The sequence below is a fragment of the Ornithorhynchus anatinus genome, chromosome 13, assembly GCF_004115215.2.
Source record: "Ornithorhynchus anatinus isolate Pmale09 chromosome 13, mOrnAna1.pri.v4, whole genome shotgun sequence".
Classification (NCBI taxonomy): Eukaryota; Metazoa; Chordata; class Mammalia; order Monotremata; family Ornithorhynchidae; genus Ornithorhynchus; species Ornithorhynchus anatinus.
The window spans coordinates 22,013,918-22,029,837 of NC_041740.1; the positions used below are offsets into that span (position 1 = coordinate 22,013,918).

Here is a 15,920-nt window from a genome sequence, read left to right on the forward strand (position 1 = left end):
GCACCTAGTCAGTGCTTAAATACCATCGTCATCATCATCATCATTATTATTTTTTATTGCCTGCTCCGCTGGCTTGAAGGAAACCAGGGCGGGGCGGAAAAAACCCCCCCGAAGAGAAGCCCTTTAGCCTAGTGGAAAGAGCTCGGGCCTGGGCGTCAGAGGACGCGGTTTCTAATCCCCACTCAGCCAGTTGCTTGCTGGGCGACCTTGGGCACGCTTTTAAACTTTTCTGTATCTCAGTTCTCCCGTCTCCCTCCTAGCGAGACTGTGAGCCCCATGCGGGGCAGGGACCGTGTCCAACCTAATCGATCCGTCTCTACCCCAGGATCTGCTGCACAGCAAGCGCTCCAAAAACACTAGAAAACAAAAAACTCTCAGAGACTAAAAGTGCTTCAGTCCTCGTCGAGGCCCAGCGCGGTCCCCACCCGAGGCGGATCATTCATTCCTTCATTCCATCGTATTTACGGAGCGCTTACCGTGTGCAGAGCGCTCTACTAAGCGCCCGATTCGGCAACAGCTAGGGACAATCCCCGCCCGGCAACGGGCTCACAGCCCGGGGGGAGACAGGCGACGAGACACAACAAGCAGTCTGGCACCGATACCATCGAGAGCAACGGAATCAGAGATATACGCGCATCATTAATAAAAGAAATCGAGTAATAAATAGTATTTACGAGTAGGAACAAGGGCCGTGGGGAGAGGCGGAGGGAAAGGAGGGAGACTCCTTCCGCCCGCTCTCCCCCGGCTGCAAAAAAGAAGTTTCACGCATCCTGTGTCGCCCGTCCGACGGTGGGGGGGGGGGGGGACCGGCCCCTCTCGGTTAGCAGAGGGTGGTGGCTCTCCAGGGGAGGGGGGTGGAATTCCGGACTCGGGAGGGCTCGAGGTCCTGCCCATTCATTCATTCATTCATTCATATTTACTGAGCGCCTACTGCGTGCCAAGCACTGTAATAAACGCTTGGAAAGTACAGTTCGGCAACAGACGGAGACGATCCCTGCCCCCCGCAACGGGCTCACGGTCTAGAAGGGGGCAAAACAAAACAAGTAGGCAGCCATCGAGAGCATCAGAATGGATAAATAGAATTATAGATCTGTGCGCGTCGTTAATAAAAATAGGCAGAATGATAAATACGTGCAAATATACACCAGGTGCTGTGGGGCGGGGCGGGTCCTCTCCCAGCATTGCAGTGACCCTCGGCCCCAAGCGCCTAGAACAGCGCTCCGCACGGAGTTAGCGCTTGACGTAGAGGATGGGGGCCTGGGAGTCAGAAGGTCATGGGCTCTAATGCCGGCTCCGCCACTCGTCTGCTGTGTGACCTTGGGCGAGTCACTTCACTTCTCTGGGCCTCAGTTCGCTCATCTTTAAAATGGGGATGAAGACCGTGAACCTCCCGCGGGACAACCGGATCGCCCCCTATCTACCCCAGCGCTTAGAAGAGTGTTCCGCACACAGCGAGCACTTGGCAAATACCCACATTACCATTTCGATTCTACCTATCGTGATCGCGTTGTCTGGTTTTTGTCCATCTGTCTCCCCCGATTAGCCTGTCATGGGGCAGGGCTGGTCTCTCTCTGGGGCCGAATTGGTATCTGTTAAGCGCTTACTACGTGCGGAGCACTGTTGCAAGCGCTGGGGTAGATACGGGGTCATCAGGTTGGTCCACGCGGGGCTCCCGGTTAATCCCCATTGTCCAGATGAGGTCACCGAGGCCCAGAGAAGTGAAGTGCCTTGCCCACGGTCCCCCAGCTGCCAAGTGAAAGTAGACGCAGCGTGGCTCAGTGGCAAGAGCCCGGGCTTGGGAGGCAGAGGTCGTGGGTTCGAATCCCGGCTCGGCCACCCGGCAGCCGTGTGACCGCGGGTGAGTCACTTCACTGCTCTGGGCCTCGGTTCCCTCATCTGGAAGATGGGGACGAAGACCGTGAGCCTCACGTGGGACCACCTGATGACCCTGCACCTCCCCCAGTGCTTAGAGCAGTGCTCTGCACCTAGTAAGCGCTCAACAGATACCAACCTCATTATTATTATTTAAAAGCGCCACCGAGCCCCGCTGCTTCCCTCTACCGTAGAGCGCTCCGCACCTAGCGAGCGCTTAACAGATACCAACGTCATTATGAAGTGCCACCGATTAAGCGCTTAACAGATACCGACCTTATCATTATTATTCTTAGGTGGCACTGAGCCCCGCCGCTTCTCTCTGGTAACGTTGGTATTTGTTAAAGCGCTTCCTAAGTGCAGAGCACCGGTCTAAGCGCTGGGGCAGACACAGGGGAATCGAGTTGCCCCACGTGGGGCTCACGGGCTTCATCCCCGTTTTACAGATGAGGTGACCGAGGCACAGAGAAGTGAAGTGACTCGCCCACAGTCACACAGCTGACGGGTGGCAGAGCCGGCATGCGAACCCATGACCTCTGACTCCGAAGCCCGGGCTCTTTCCACTGAGCCACGCTGCTTTACAGCGCTCCGCACCTAATGAGCGCTTAACAGATAGCGACGTTATTATTATTATTATCGGGTGGCACCGAGCCCCGCTGCTTCTCTCTACGATACAGCGCTCCGCACCTAGCGAGCGCTTAACAGATACCAACGTTATTATTATTAATAACTGGCACCGAGCCCCCGCTGCTTCTCTCTACGATACAGGGCTCCGCGCCCAGCGAGCGCTTACCAAACGCCGACCTGACTATTAAGCGGCACTGACCCACGCCGCCGCTCTCTACGCTACGGGGCTCCGCGCCTAATGGGCGCTTAACAAATACCAACATAATTATTAAGTGCCACCGATTGAGCGCTTAGCACAGACCAACCGTATGATTACGACCAAGCGGGCCCGAGCCCCGCCGCTTCTCTCTGCCGTACGGCGCTCCGCACCCAGCGAGCGCTCAGCGAACGCCGCCGCCGCCGTCGTCATTAATATCATTAAGCGGCAGCGACCCACGCAGCTTCTCTCTCCGGGCCAGCGCCCCGCCCCACCGTCACGGCTCCGTGGAAAGAGCCCGGGCTGGGGAGTCGGAGGTCACGGGTTCGAATCCCCGCTCCGTCCCCCGTCGGCCGGTGATCGCGGGCGAGTCGCTTCGCTTCCCTCGTCGGTAAAATGGGGATTCACTGTGAGCCCCGCGTGGGACGGACCCCCCGGTTCCCCCAGCGCTTAGAAGGGCGCTCTGCACAGAGCGGGCGCTTGACGAATGCCAGCGTCATCACCCGGGGAGCGCCTCAGCCGATACCGACGTGATCGTTATGAAGCGGCACCGAGCCCCGCCGCTCTTCTCCACGGTGGAGCCGCCCCGCGCCTAGTCAGCGCTCCGTGCAAACGAGCGGGCGGGGGCGAATAACGGGCCGCGCGAGGGGGGCCAGAGGAGCCCCCCCCGCTCTCCCCCGGCGCCCGCCGATGGGCCGGCAGGGGCGGGGCGCGGCCGCCGATTGGTGGACGGGGGCGCCGCCCGCCCCCCCCTCCGAAGGGGCCCATAAATAAGAGGCGCCGCGCCCGGCCCCGTCCCGTTCGGCGCCTCTTCAGCACCATGTCCACCAAGACCTCGTCCTCCTCCTACCGCAGGATGTTCGGCGGCGGCGGCGGCGGCGGGGCGCGGCCCGTCTCCGGCCGGAGCTACGCGGTCTCCTCCAGCCGCTACAGCCTGGGCGGCGCGCCGCGGCTCAGCGCGGGCCGCGGCTTCTACGCCTCGTCCCCGGGCGGGACCTTCGTCGGCCGCTCGTCGGCCGGCCGGCTGCGGAGCGGGCTGCCCGCCCTGCGGCTGGCCCACGACGCCGTGGACTTCTCCCTGGCCGACGCCGTCAACTCGGAGTTCAAGACCACCCGCACCAACGAGAAGGTGGAGCTGCAGGAGCTCAACGACCGCTTCGCCAACTACATCGACAAGGTGCGCTTCCTGGAGCAGCAGAACAAGATCCTGCTGGCCGAGCTGGAGCAGCTGCGGGGCAAGGGCACCTCCCGCCTGGGCGACCTCTACGAGGAGGAGCTGCGGGAGCTGCGGCGCCAGGTCGACCAGCTGACCAACGACAAGGCCCGGGTGGAGGTGGAGCGGGACAACCTGGCCGACGACGTCCAGCGCCTGCGGGAGAAGTAGGAGCGTCTTCCTCGCCCCGTTTAACCGGCCCCTCCATCCCGTTTGGCGCCGTCGCTCCGGTCCGCCCGTCTCCCCCCCCCCTCCCCCCCGGACCGTTCGATAGTATGTATTGAGCGCTCACCGTGTGCGGAGCACTGTTCCGAGCGCCTGGGACGAACGAGTCGGCGGACGGACGAGAACGGTGGCGATAGATAGTAGGCGAGGGGAAGAACGGCTCGTAAAAACGACGGCGACTAAATAGAATCGAGGCGATGTACCTCGCTTGAACGAAATCTGCGCGCCCGTCACCGGGCGGGGAGGGTCTGTTGCCCGCTTGGCCGCTCCGAGCGCTTAGTACGGTGCTCCGCCCCCGCCCCCCCCCCCCCCGTGAGCGCTCAGTAAGTCCCGCCGGATGAATGCGTGCGGCCTCCCACGCCCATGTCCCCCACCTCCCCGCCCTCGCCCCGCCGACCGCAGCTGTCCGACCCGCTTCCCCAACTCGGCGGCTTTGTTTGAGGGAGCCGCCCCCGCCGCTTCCCGGCATTGCGAGACCATCCGGAGGGCGGGCCCGAGATTTTGCCCCTCTTCCCCTTCCCTCTCTTGCCCCCTCCCTCCAGGACCGGCCGCGGGAGAGCCCCCCCCCCCCCCCCGTCCCCGCCCCCGGCCCCCGCCTTTGAAAAAGACTCTCTTCTCCAAAGCTCTACCGAGAGCTCACCTCCTCCGAGAGGCCTTCCCAGACTGAGCTTCCCCTTTTCCCTCTGCTCCCCGTCCCCCCTCGGCACTGCGCTCATCTATCTCTATTTTATCGCCCCGTTTATTTGGCTAACGAGGTGTCCATCCCCTTGATCCCGTGCGTCGTCGTTATGTTGTCCCGTTTTTGTCCGTCCGTCTCTCCCCACCACCCCCCTCCCCCCCCCCGATCAGACTGGGAGCCCGTCACTGGGCAGGGATGGTCTCTGTCCGTTGCCCAGTTGTCCGTTCCGAGCGCTGCGTACGGTGCTCCGCACGTAGTAGGCGCTCACTAGATAGTACTGAATGAACGAACGATGTGCCCAGCGCGCACAACGGTGCCGGGCCCGTACTGAGCGCCTAACACCCTCGCCCTTTTTCAGGTTGCAGGATGAGATGATGCAGCGCGAGGAGGCGGAGAGCACCCTGCAGTCTTTCCGACAGGTACGTGCCCCCCACCCGCCCCGGACCCCCCCTCCCCTAGCCCTGCCCTGGGGTCCCCGGGGGGAATCCCGCAAGGCCCAGTGCCACGGGATGGGGGGAATAATAATAATAATAATGTTGGTATTTGTCGAGCGCTTACTCTGTGCGGAGCACTGTTCTGAGCGCTGGGTTAGGTCGTTAGGGGAGGCTCACCTCCCCATTTTACAGATGGGGTAACTGAGGCCCAGAGAAGTGAAGTGACTTGGCCACGGTCACGCAGCTGCCAAGGGGCAGAGCCGGGATTCGAACCCGTGACCTCGGACTCCCAAGCCCGGGCTCTTTCCGCTGAGGGGGATGGGCCCCCAGGAAAGTGGCCCGGGATTGCGGGGAAAACTAGCGGAAATTGGAATTTTTTTCCCTTCCCCCCCCCCCCGGTGTGGGAGGCCGGGCTCGGTCAGAGAGCAGGGCGTGGCCCCCAAGGGAGATGCGGATGGTGCCCCGCCCCACCTCCCTCCTGCCAGACGGACAAGTCGTCACGCCCAGCGTCCGGCTCCCCCTCCCGATCCCCTCAGTTTCCCCACCCGGCTCCGAGGGAAAACTGACTCGACCGGAGCTCGTTTGGGGCGGTGCCCCCCAGGCCGGGATTCCCCCGACGATTCTGCCAGTCCAACGAGAAGGGAGACTGAGGCTTGAAGGATGGGGATGATGATGACTGTGGTTCCGCGCTTACTGTGGGCCAGGCACTGTACTGAGCGCCAGGCAGATCGAGTCGGATGCGGGCCCGGGCCCGCGTGGGGCTCACGGGTCTCCACGGCAGGATGCAGAAAACGGGCCGTGGCCCCGATTTTTCTGCCTCTGACTGCTGTAGGTTTGCTGTCGGCACCAGCCCCTGCCCATCCGTTCCGAGCCACGGCCTGGGATGACCACTGGCCATCGATGCCGGAGGCTTTTAACTTCCCGGTTGGGGTCGTTGAGGCAAACTTTCCCCCCAGGACGGCCCAGAGGACGTTTTCTCAGGCATTTGAGGATCGAGGAGAAAACAGAGACGCGCTTCAGGGGCCCCCGGATAGTACTTTGAGATTGAAAACGCTCATCTCTGTTCCCTCCTCAGCACTTTAGAGCTCTTTCCTTTCAGCCAATTCTGCAGAGAAACAAAGGGCAGGAAGCGCCAGGTGGCTTGTACTTGAGAGAGGAGAGCTCTGAATCGTATTCAAGACTCAAGCTGGTGCCAGATTACGTATACACAATCCCTCTGGCGTTTCCCTTGGGGAAAGATATTCTCCCTGGCTTGTGGGGGAGGGACCGGTTCAGGAGCTACTAGAATCCGAACTGCCGGGGTTCAGCAAGTCATCCACTTAAACGCTCAATCTGAAATTAGATTCCAGGGGGGAGGATGTACGCACCCTGAGAAGCGATAGGGGTGATGCCGGGGCCGGGCGAGGAAGGGAACTGGGGTCCAGATGACCAGAACCCTGAGAACCTGGTGGAGGATTCGGGCGGGAGGGGCTGGCGGCATTTGCCGTGGGCCCATCCGCCTTGGAATGTCACAGTCCTGAAGAGCTTTCCGAAGACTGGCGGGCAAAGGACAGCATAGTCTTGATTACTCCTTCGCCGTGGGCTGACTTCTCCACGGGGGCGGGGAAGAAGCCAGCGTAGGGGAGCTCCCCGCACCATGGAATCCTCATTCCAGGCAAGTTCCTACTGTGCCCTGGAGTAGCGTAATATGAGATTTTTCTGGGCAAGATCACCTGTCCCTTCACCCCAGAGGAAGCCAGAGAGGTCCCCAGTTTGGTAGGATCGGCGCGACACAAGCCCAAGGATACGTGCGGAAGACCGTGAGCCGCTTGTGGGCAGGGAATGTGCTCTGCAGGCAGTCGGCGCTCACTGAATACGATTGAATGAATGAATAGGTGCGGTGGGGGTGAGGTGAGTTAATGCAGAAAGGAGAAAATAGGATGGGGAGCTAAGTGGGTTAGTCAAGGAAAGCTTGCAAGATATATGCTTTCGTTAGGGGTCTGAAGGGAAGGAAAGCGATGTTCCTTGCGATACGAAGTGGGAGGGAGTCGCAAGATGGAGGGAGGGCAGACGCAAGGAGTCGACAGAGACGGGATCGAGGTGCGGTTAGTAGGTTGGCGTTGGAGCAGCGAAGTGTGTGGGCCGATTTATAGTGGGCGAGTAGCGAGGTTAGGTAGGTGGGGAAGAGCTTCAGTGCTTTTAGAGTTTCTCTTTGCAGAGATGGAGGTTTTTAAAGAGCGGGGAGATGTGCCCGGAATAATTTTGTTAGGAAAATGATCTGGGTAGAAGGCTGAAGGCAGGGAAGTCAGCGGGAAGGCTTGGGCAGCCGTCAGAAAAAGTACATCCAGGGGAAGAAGGCACTATAGTGCAATTAATTCAGTCGTCCAGTAGTGTACACTGAATGCCTCCTGTATTCAGAGTACCAGAATAGGAATGATATTGGTATTTGTTAAGCGCTTACACTGTGCGGAGCACCGTTCTAAGCGCTGGGGTAGATACGGGGTCATCGGGTTGTCCCGCGTGAGGCTCACAGTCTTCATCCCCAGTGTACAGGTGAGGGAACTGAGGCGCAGAGAGGTTGAGCGACTTGCCCACAGTCACCCAGCTGACAGGCGGCAGAGCCGGGATTCGAACCTGTGACCTCTGACTCCCAAGCCCGGGCTCTTGCCACTGAGCCGCGCTGCTTCTCTACTCTATGCACTTAGCGTGGTTGTTCTCACTACGTGCTAGCCGCCGGGGCAGAGACAAAATAATCAGAATGGGAAAAGTACCTTTTTCACACAGAACTCATCATCGATGAGGGAGGCAGGGTGAGGATTGAATTCCCCTTTTACAGGAAACGGCCCCAGAGAAGTTAAGGGACTTGGTGAAGGTCACCCAGCAGACGAGTGGCAGAACCAGGATCTGGACCCAAGTTTCCCGACTCCCCGTCCTGTGCTTGTTCCAACAGGCCACATCCCTCATCCCCAAGCGGTGACATCCTCCGGGCGAAGGGGAGCAGCCAGTTGAACCGATAGATTGACACATCTGTTTTTCTCTTTCCGAGGCCAGAATCAGTTAGAGCCAGTACTATGCTCCCTAATCTGCCTGCCCGTTAGTCACCAGGGACTGCGAGATCCAGCCGGGATCTGTCTCGATAAACAAGTCCCCCTTTGTACTATCACGATACCGGGCCTATCCTTAGGTGTCATTACCAAAGAACGACTGCCTCTCACCTGGGGTTTTCCCAAGTGAGAACCAGACCGATCCGGGTCAAATTCCGAACCTCCGCTCGACTCTTTCCGGATGCCTTGGCGTGATAGACCCTGCTGATTTTCAACAGGTGTCTTCTAAAAAGCAAACGTGAATCGTGAATGGTCGATTTGGTTAGAATTAGTCATTTGGCTGTCATTTTTATCAGGATGTTGACAACGCTTCCCTGGCACGCCTTGATCTTGAGCGGAAGGTCGAATCCTTACAAGAAGAGATAGTCTTCCTGAAGAAGCTTCACGATGAGGTAACGGGCTTCCACTTAATCGGGGAACCGAAATTAAACCCATCTCGTCAGGGAAGGCAGCGGGAACCGAACCTTCTCTACTGATTCTTCACCAGGAAATCCAGGAGCTGCAGGCTCAGATTCAGGAACAGCACATCCAGATCGATGTGGATGTGGCCAAGCCCGATCTCACTGCTGCCCTGCGTGATGTCCGCCAGCAGTACGAAAATGTGGCTGCCAAGAACCTCCATGAGGCCGAGGAATGGTACAAATCCAAGGTGCGACTCGAGGGGAAGGTGATCCTCGAGGGCGGGACCCTGAACCTCGTCCCTAAACCAGCTCTCTGGGGATTAAACCGATCAGTGGGCACAGATCGCCCGGGTGGAGGGGCAGGGATGGGGGAGGGGACGGTGCGTGAATGCCCCCGGTCACTTCATCAAGCCGGCGGTCGGGGGGTGCGGGGGGGGGATCCCCTCTGGGAGTATCTGGGGCACGCACGGGACTCACCTACTTCCCTAGACGGGTTTCACAGGACCACACTGTACGCTGTGAGAGATGGCAGTGACGACTGGAGGAGAGTGGAATGGGGAATTCACTGGGGATCGAGCTTCCCGGTTCCCAGCTGACTGGTCCTCCTGGGCGACCAAGGGGCTATGACGTCCACTGTGAATCTTTTCTCAACAGTTTGCTGACCTCTCTGAAGCTGCTAATAGGAACAATGATGCCCTGCGCCAGGCCAAGCAGGAATCGAATGAGTACCGCCGGCAGGTCCAGTCTCTCACTTGTGAAGTGGATGCGCTTAAAGGGACCGTGAGTACACGCTGGAGGGCGTTGGGGTGGGGGATGAGGTACCACAGGTCCAGTGTCTTGGCTGAAGTTGGCAGGGTAGGAAATTCTCCAAGGTGAATTCTGCCCTTCGCTTGGTGCTGGCTAACTTAACACCGCCACTGGGCTTTTCTCTAATATCCCACCCTCCTAATTTGGCTTCCAGCCCCTTACACGAGGACACCCAACAGACTCCTTTTTAAACAGGACTATTTAAACCATTCATTTGACCCACGGACACAGATACTCCCCTGAATCCCAGATGGGTTTCTAACCAGCGTAGAAGGAATCGGCGATCAAGACGAGCGATTTAAAGCCAAGTTTGGAACAAAAGTAGTTTGGGTTTTTAACCAAGTGTTCCTCAGCTAGCATGAAAGACCACGTAATTCCTGAACCGTACCTCCGAGCCCCGTGTCTCTGATTAACTCCGCTTGACGGGCTGTCAACTTGGAATACGCTGTTCCATCCTTCTGACCACCAGTACTTGGAATAGTCGATTGGCAGGTGGCTTGAGAATGCCTATGCAAGCATTTGACCTTTTTAAGTTTTGGCCGCGCTCTGTCGGATCAGCCTCCGTGTTAGTGCTGAGAAGCCTCCGCCTCTCCCCGGACGACCGAATGGGGCCAAACTGGGTTGGGCAGCATCGGTTGGGCCACCAGGTTTTTGATGAGGACGTAGCCAAGCTCTTCCTCTTCTCTTGCAGAACGAATCTCTGGAGCGCCAGATGCGTGAGATGGAGGAGAACTTTTCGGTCGAAGCTGCTAACTACCAAGACACTATTGGCCGCCTTCAGGATGAAATCCAGAACATGAAGGAGGAGATGGCTCGCCACCTGCGTGAATACCAGGACTTGCTGAATGTCAAGATGGCACTGGATATTGAGATCGCCACTTACCGCAAACTGCTGGAGGGGGAGGAGAGCAGGTAAGTAGGGGAGAGGAGTGGGCGCCTGGGAGGCGGCCGTCTGTCCTTAGGGTTGCGAGGAAACGACTTGATGCGATCTGCTGTCTTTTTGCAGAATTACCCTGCCGGTTCCGAGCTTCTCTTCCTTGAACCTGAGAGGTGAGCATCGCGATTTCATTTCCGGGGCTTGGTAGCTTCCTTAGGGGAAGCCCAGACGGCTGCTTCTGTTCAGAAAAAGCCCTCGACGCGCCTACGGGCCGAGACCTGTGTTTGGGGAAGCTGGAACTCCCTTGGAATAATGGGGGGTGGCTCTAGATGAAGCTGCAGTGGATTTAAGGGAAGCCCCGGCAGCCTCCCTCTGCCCCATCTGGCAGAAAACTTCCTCTAGCGTGAACCGTCGTCCTCCCCCCAGCAGGGAAGGGGGTCAAGGCGGGCTCCAGTGGGGGCGAGTTGGCCTCTTTCGTCCAAACTGCAGCAACCAACCCTCCCTCAAATCCGGCGGGCAAGGCGATTATACACCCCGACTGGGTCATACTAATACCAACACTGTGAGCGATGAGATTTCTCTGAAACAGGGGTGGCCATCACGCCCTGCATAGGGTGATTGTGGCCCACGTGGTGTAGCGGATAGAGCAGGGGTCTGGGAGTCGGAGGGTCATGGGTTCTGATCCCAGCTCTGCCCCTTATCTGTTGTGTGACCTTGGGCGAGTCACTTCTCTGTGCCATCATTACCTCATCTGTAAAATGGGGATTGAGACTGTGGGCCCCGCAGGGGACTACTCGATCTGCTTCCGTCCTCCCGGTGCTTAGCAGTGGCTGACACAAAGTAAGCACCTACCAAATATCATTATAGCAATGATAGAATGTGGCCCCCCTGATATTTTTAGAAAATTTTTTTTTTTACCTAATTAGCTGGTCACATGCTCAATTAGGACAAAAAGAACTAGTCAGACTTAAGCTGTTCCCTGACTAAATCTACCTCACGATTCCTCAATAGTTTACTCTGCTTCATATCCATATTCTCATTGACTTGATTGACTACCCCTAGGCTTATAACTGTTCATTTTTGTGGGCAACAAAGTTGATTATATTTTTTCTTATTACTGCCAAAAAATCCCTATTCTATGACAAGGTATTCACTTTTGTAATCAATAGTTCACCCAGCCCGAATACAAGGATTGCTGATCGTGAGGCCAATAGTGGCAACTCTTAAAACCTCCCAAGGCACTGAGACGGTGCCTGGCGAAAGAGAATGATTCTGAACAATAGTAAAGATAAGACATTTAATCCTTGTAGAGAAGTCTTGGTTGACAGATAGGGACCGTTCAACTCTCATTTCAGAAACCAACATTGACTCCCACCCTCTGGTGGACACCCATTCCAAGAGAACACTCCTTATCAAGACTGTGGAAACTAGGGATGGACAGGTACGTGAATCTCTTAAATCAAGGGGGTGGGGCTGGAGGGAAGAGGAGGGTCTGGAGAAAGAAGTGAAAGGCCCAGGAGCCACTGTCAATATGCCCCACACCCAGCCAGGGGTGATGGGAGAGGACTCTCTCACGGGGCAGGCAAGCTCAGAGAGACATCTTCCTTACTCTGGCCCATCTCCTCTTCTCCCTGCCCCCAGTACCCACACACATATCAACGTTTTGACTCTCCGTAGATCCAGCCAGTTGACCCCGGCCTGACCCTGAAGACCATTCCCTTCACCTCGCCCGCTAGGCCCCCCAGGATATACCCTACTGAGCCCCTCTCCTCGGGGGCGGCTTTTGCACCTCAGTGTCCCTGAAGCATGAAATTCCCATTAATGCATGCCCAGACAACTAAAGGTAATTGGGAGGCATCCAAATACCTTCCCTAGGTGGTAGAAAGACCACAGCATTGTCAGGGGTTCTCGAGTTGGCTCCCCTGGGTAAGCCTTTAGCTTCGGGCTGGATTCCAGATGCCTTTTGGCCTCTCTAAATATGCTTCTGAAATGTGAATAAGCGTTTGTCAGACCCTACTGCCTGAAGGGCTTCTTGGAACCCCTGGCCTTTTCGATATCCTGGGGGCAACAGCTCCTGCCCGCATGTGAAACTCTGACTGTCCCTCAACCCTGCACCCTTCCTTCCTTCTGGGAAGCAAAGCTGTCAGAATGGAGAAACCAAACTTCTCTAAAGGAAAATGAGCTTCTGCAGGTAGCACCAGGGTAACATGCGTGCGTTATGTGATTAGGTTTTTAAATCTCACACTTCTGCCATCAGACAGTTGTATGCTCATTACCTGGTCCGGTCTCCTCAACTTGCTGTTCACAGGTCATAAACGAAACATCCCAACACCACGATGACCTAGAGTGAAAACTTGCCCCGAAGCTCAGTGCGGCAACACCTTACCAGCAAGCAAAAGAATTTGACCAAGTCCTAAAATAACAGCTTTCAAGTGCCTTCTGCAGTTTTTCAAGAGCGCAAGACCATCCTGGATAGGTAGAAAGAATAGGTTTTAAGTCTTATGAACACATAACTCTAGAGAAGTTTACAGCAAAGCCTAGTTTACAGGGGTATCTTGTGCTGCAGTACTTTTATAAAGTGTTTTTCAGAATCATGAAACTGCCTCTTTCCAGCCCGTGTCTGACCAAACTGTTACTGCTTCAATAAACTCTTTGGAAAAATATCCTGTGGTCATTTTTTTTTTTCTTCAAATCTTGGCCAGGCCTCTGGCAAGTCCTCCTTGTCCTGTTTTTTTCCCAGAATTGCATTCTAGCACATCCGCCCCGACCCTCCCTGCACCTGGAAAAGAATGTTCTTTTCCCCTGGGCTTGCAGACGAGAGTTCCTTCCAGACTAAAGAATACTTTTGAGCGGTGTGCTGCTGATTTACCGCCATAACTAGCCAACTGTGTACTCTACACCAGCTGAAGGCTAGTTGGCACATAGTAGGCGCTTAACAGATGCCATCATTATTATTATTATTATTAAAGAGTTCCTCATACAGCAACCATGAAGCCTTAATTTGGCTTTGAAAACTATTCTTTGAACTGGAACTTGCCTGCTGTTATGGCCCAACCAACAGAATTGAGCTGCTTTGCATGACTGAATTGCAAATAATCATGGAGAGGCTGCCTCTGGCTGGTGAGGTGGGAGTCAGGGGAGGCTATGACCTGCTTATGAGGGCAATCCTGAGCAGATGTAGGTATTGCTGCCGAGAGAGGGAAGAGACACATCTATTGATCATGCATCTACTGTGACAAGGGGACAGCCGGCTTTCAGCATAAATGTTCCCAGATTTGCACCAAGTGCGGAAAGAAGATGAACGTGGCCACTTTGTACCGATGTTGTGGTGCAGAATAGGGTAGGGGAAGAGAACGTGAAGGTCAAAGAAGGCCTCTTGGAGGAGATGTATCTTCAATATGGCTTGGAAGGGGGAGAGAGTAGTTGTCTGACAGATGTAAAGAAGAGGGCATTGGAGGCCAGAGGCAGGACGTGGGCGGGAGGTCTGTGGCAAGATAGAGGAAATTGAGGTTGGCATTAGAGGAGCAGAATGTACAGGCTGAATTGTAGTAGGAGAGTAGCAAGGTGAGGTAGGAGGGGGCAAGGTGATGGACTGCTTTAAAACCAACGGTAAGGAGTTTCTCTTCAGTGCGGAGATGGGTGGGCAATCACTGAAGGTTCTTGAGGCGCGGGGAAACATGGACTGAACTAATTGTAGGAAAGTCATCCGGGCAACAGAGTGAAGTATTATGGACTGAAGTGGGGAGAGACTGGTGGCGGGCAGGTCAGCAAGGAGGCTAATACAGTAATCAAGGTGACCGAGGGACCACCCTCCTGGTCCCACTCCCAGGGCCTGGACCAGCCTCATACCCTGGCAGAAAGGTCTCTTCCCCATGGAGTTGTCCTTTGGGTCAGAGATGATGCTTCTGATAGTGAAAGTGGATCCATCTGTGGGGAGTCATAATGAGAATCTCCCTTCCCCTTTTCTGGTCACAACAACGGAAGAGCACCAAGAAATCTGCCTACCCTGCTGATGTCCTGCTGCCTGGATCCAGTTTGTGATGGGGATTACATCTCTCATCCAAAGTTGCACAGAAAAATTGGTGTCGTCATGCAGACTGGGATTAGAAGTGGACGATCAGATGCGATGCCTTACATGTGTTAGGCTGTTCCCACAGTGTAATGTAATGACACTGTACGGAATATTTTGCAGGAATCTCCTGGGACCTAGGGTGTTTTCCTAGGGAGATTCTGATCAGTCTATTTTTCTTCAGAACTGTCACATTTTTCTTCCTGGTCCCCCTGAACAGCGGCACCGTTTCTGAGACGTGGCAGGAATCGAGGTAGAGCGAGCCAGGTACTGAAAATTAAAGGAATTCTGCCTCCCTTCCCCAAATCTTCCGCCAACGGGGTCCAGGTCAAGGGTCCCCAGCTGGGCAGATGAACGTAGGTACTTAGGGAGCCGCGGCCCTGGAATTAAGGAAGTGGCGTGGAAGAGGGAGACGGCTTAAAATCACCACCCAGAGATATGCAACTTGAGTCATTCCCACTTCAGGTAGTAATCACACTCCTCTTGATCTTACCAACATGGCTACTGCTTAGGACATTACTAAGTTGGCATCCAAACAGGACCTTCTCAAGGTGACTGTGACACGTACACATCATTAGAGGGGATGAGGTGGAGATGGAGCTAACCCGGAGTCCCCACTGCCCGACGTCACCTCCCCGCCCTGGACCCCTACATTCCTTCGGACACTGTACGTGCTGCAGCCATCTTGAATTTCCCCATCTTTAGTTTCTTCTGCAATTCTCTGCCCTGGGAAGACTAGGTTGGCTGATGAGGGGGCATAGGGAGAGGACTTACCTGGGCCCTAGGTACTACGTGGCAATCCGGTGTTGTTCCGGCATGATTCTGGCTCTCCTGCCGCTGCCAACCCACATGTTAGGATGGGCATGCTGTGAGAGGAGCTTTCCAGAGCCAACAGGTCAGATATGGTTGTTGTGAACCCCTCTGCCTCCCCTCCCAACCTGGTCCAGGTGAAATCTGCTGGAGGGGCATCATGGAGAGTTCCAGGGAGCACCTGGTGGTCTTCAGATTGGATGGGTGGTAAGCAGGAGCAGGCCCTGACTTGTGCTCCTGCAGATTACCTCCAGATTTTTCTTATTTCATTCTTTCTTATATTCACAGGCTCATTCGCTCTTTCTCTCTCTCTCTTCCTCCCCATGAACTCTTTCTCTTCTGTCTCTGCTCCATGGCCAGCTTAGAGTCAGTCAGTCAGTCAGTCAGTCAGTCGATGGTATTTATTGAGTGCTTAGTGTGAACAGAGTGCTCTACTATGTGCTTGATAAAGTACAACACAACAATACAGCAGACACATTCCCTGCCCACAACGAGCTTATAGTCTAGAGGGGGAAATAGACTTTAATATGAATAAATAAAATTACAGATATGTACATAAACGCAGTGGGGCTTGGATGGGGGATGAATAAAGGCAGCAAGTCAAGGCAGCACAGAAGGGAGTGGGAA

The 15,920-nt window shown here is 55.6% G+C and overlaps 1 protein-coding gene across 1 annotated transcript; it reads left to right on the forward strand.

Moving 5' to 3' along the window:
- Window positions 1-3,478: 3,478 nt before the first annotated feature.
- Window positions 3,479-13,077, forward strand: VIM (vimentin). The gene is made up of 9 exons (XM_029077689.2): window positions 3,479-4,075; window positions 5,171-5,231; window positions 8,626-8,721; window positions 8,817-8,978; window positions 9,385-9,510; window positions 10,229-10,449; window positions 10,544-10,587; window positions 11,770-11,855; window positions 12,723-13,077. Exons 1-9 carry the CDS (start codon window positions 3,516-3,518, stop codon window positions 12,762-12,764), a joined length of 1,398 nt encoding a protein of 465 aa, XP_028933522.1. The 5' UTR covers window positions 3,479-3,515; the 3' UTR covers window positions 12,765-13,077.
- The last annotated feature ends 2,843 nt before the right edge of the window (window positions 13,078-15,920 follow it).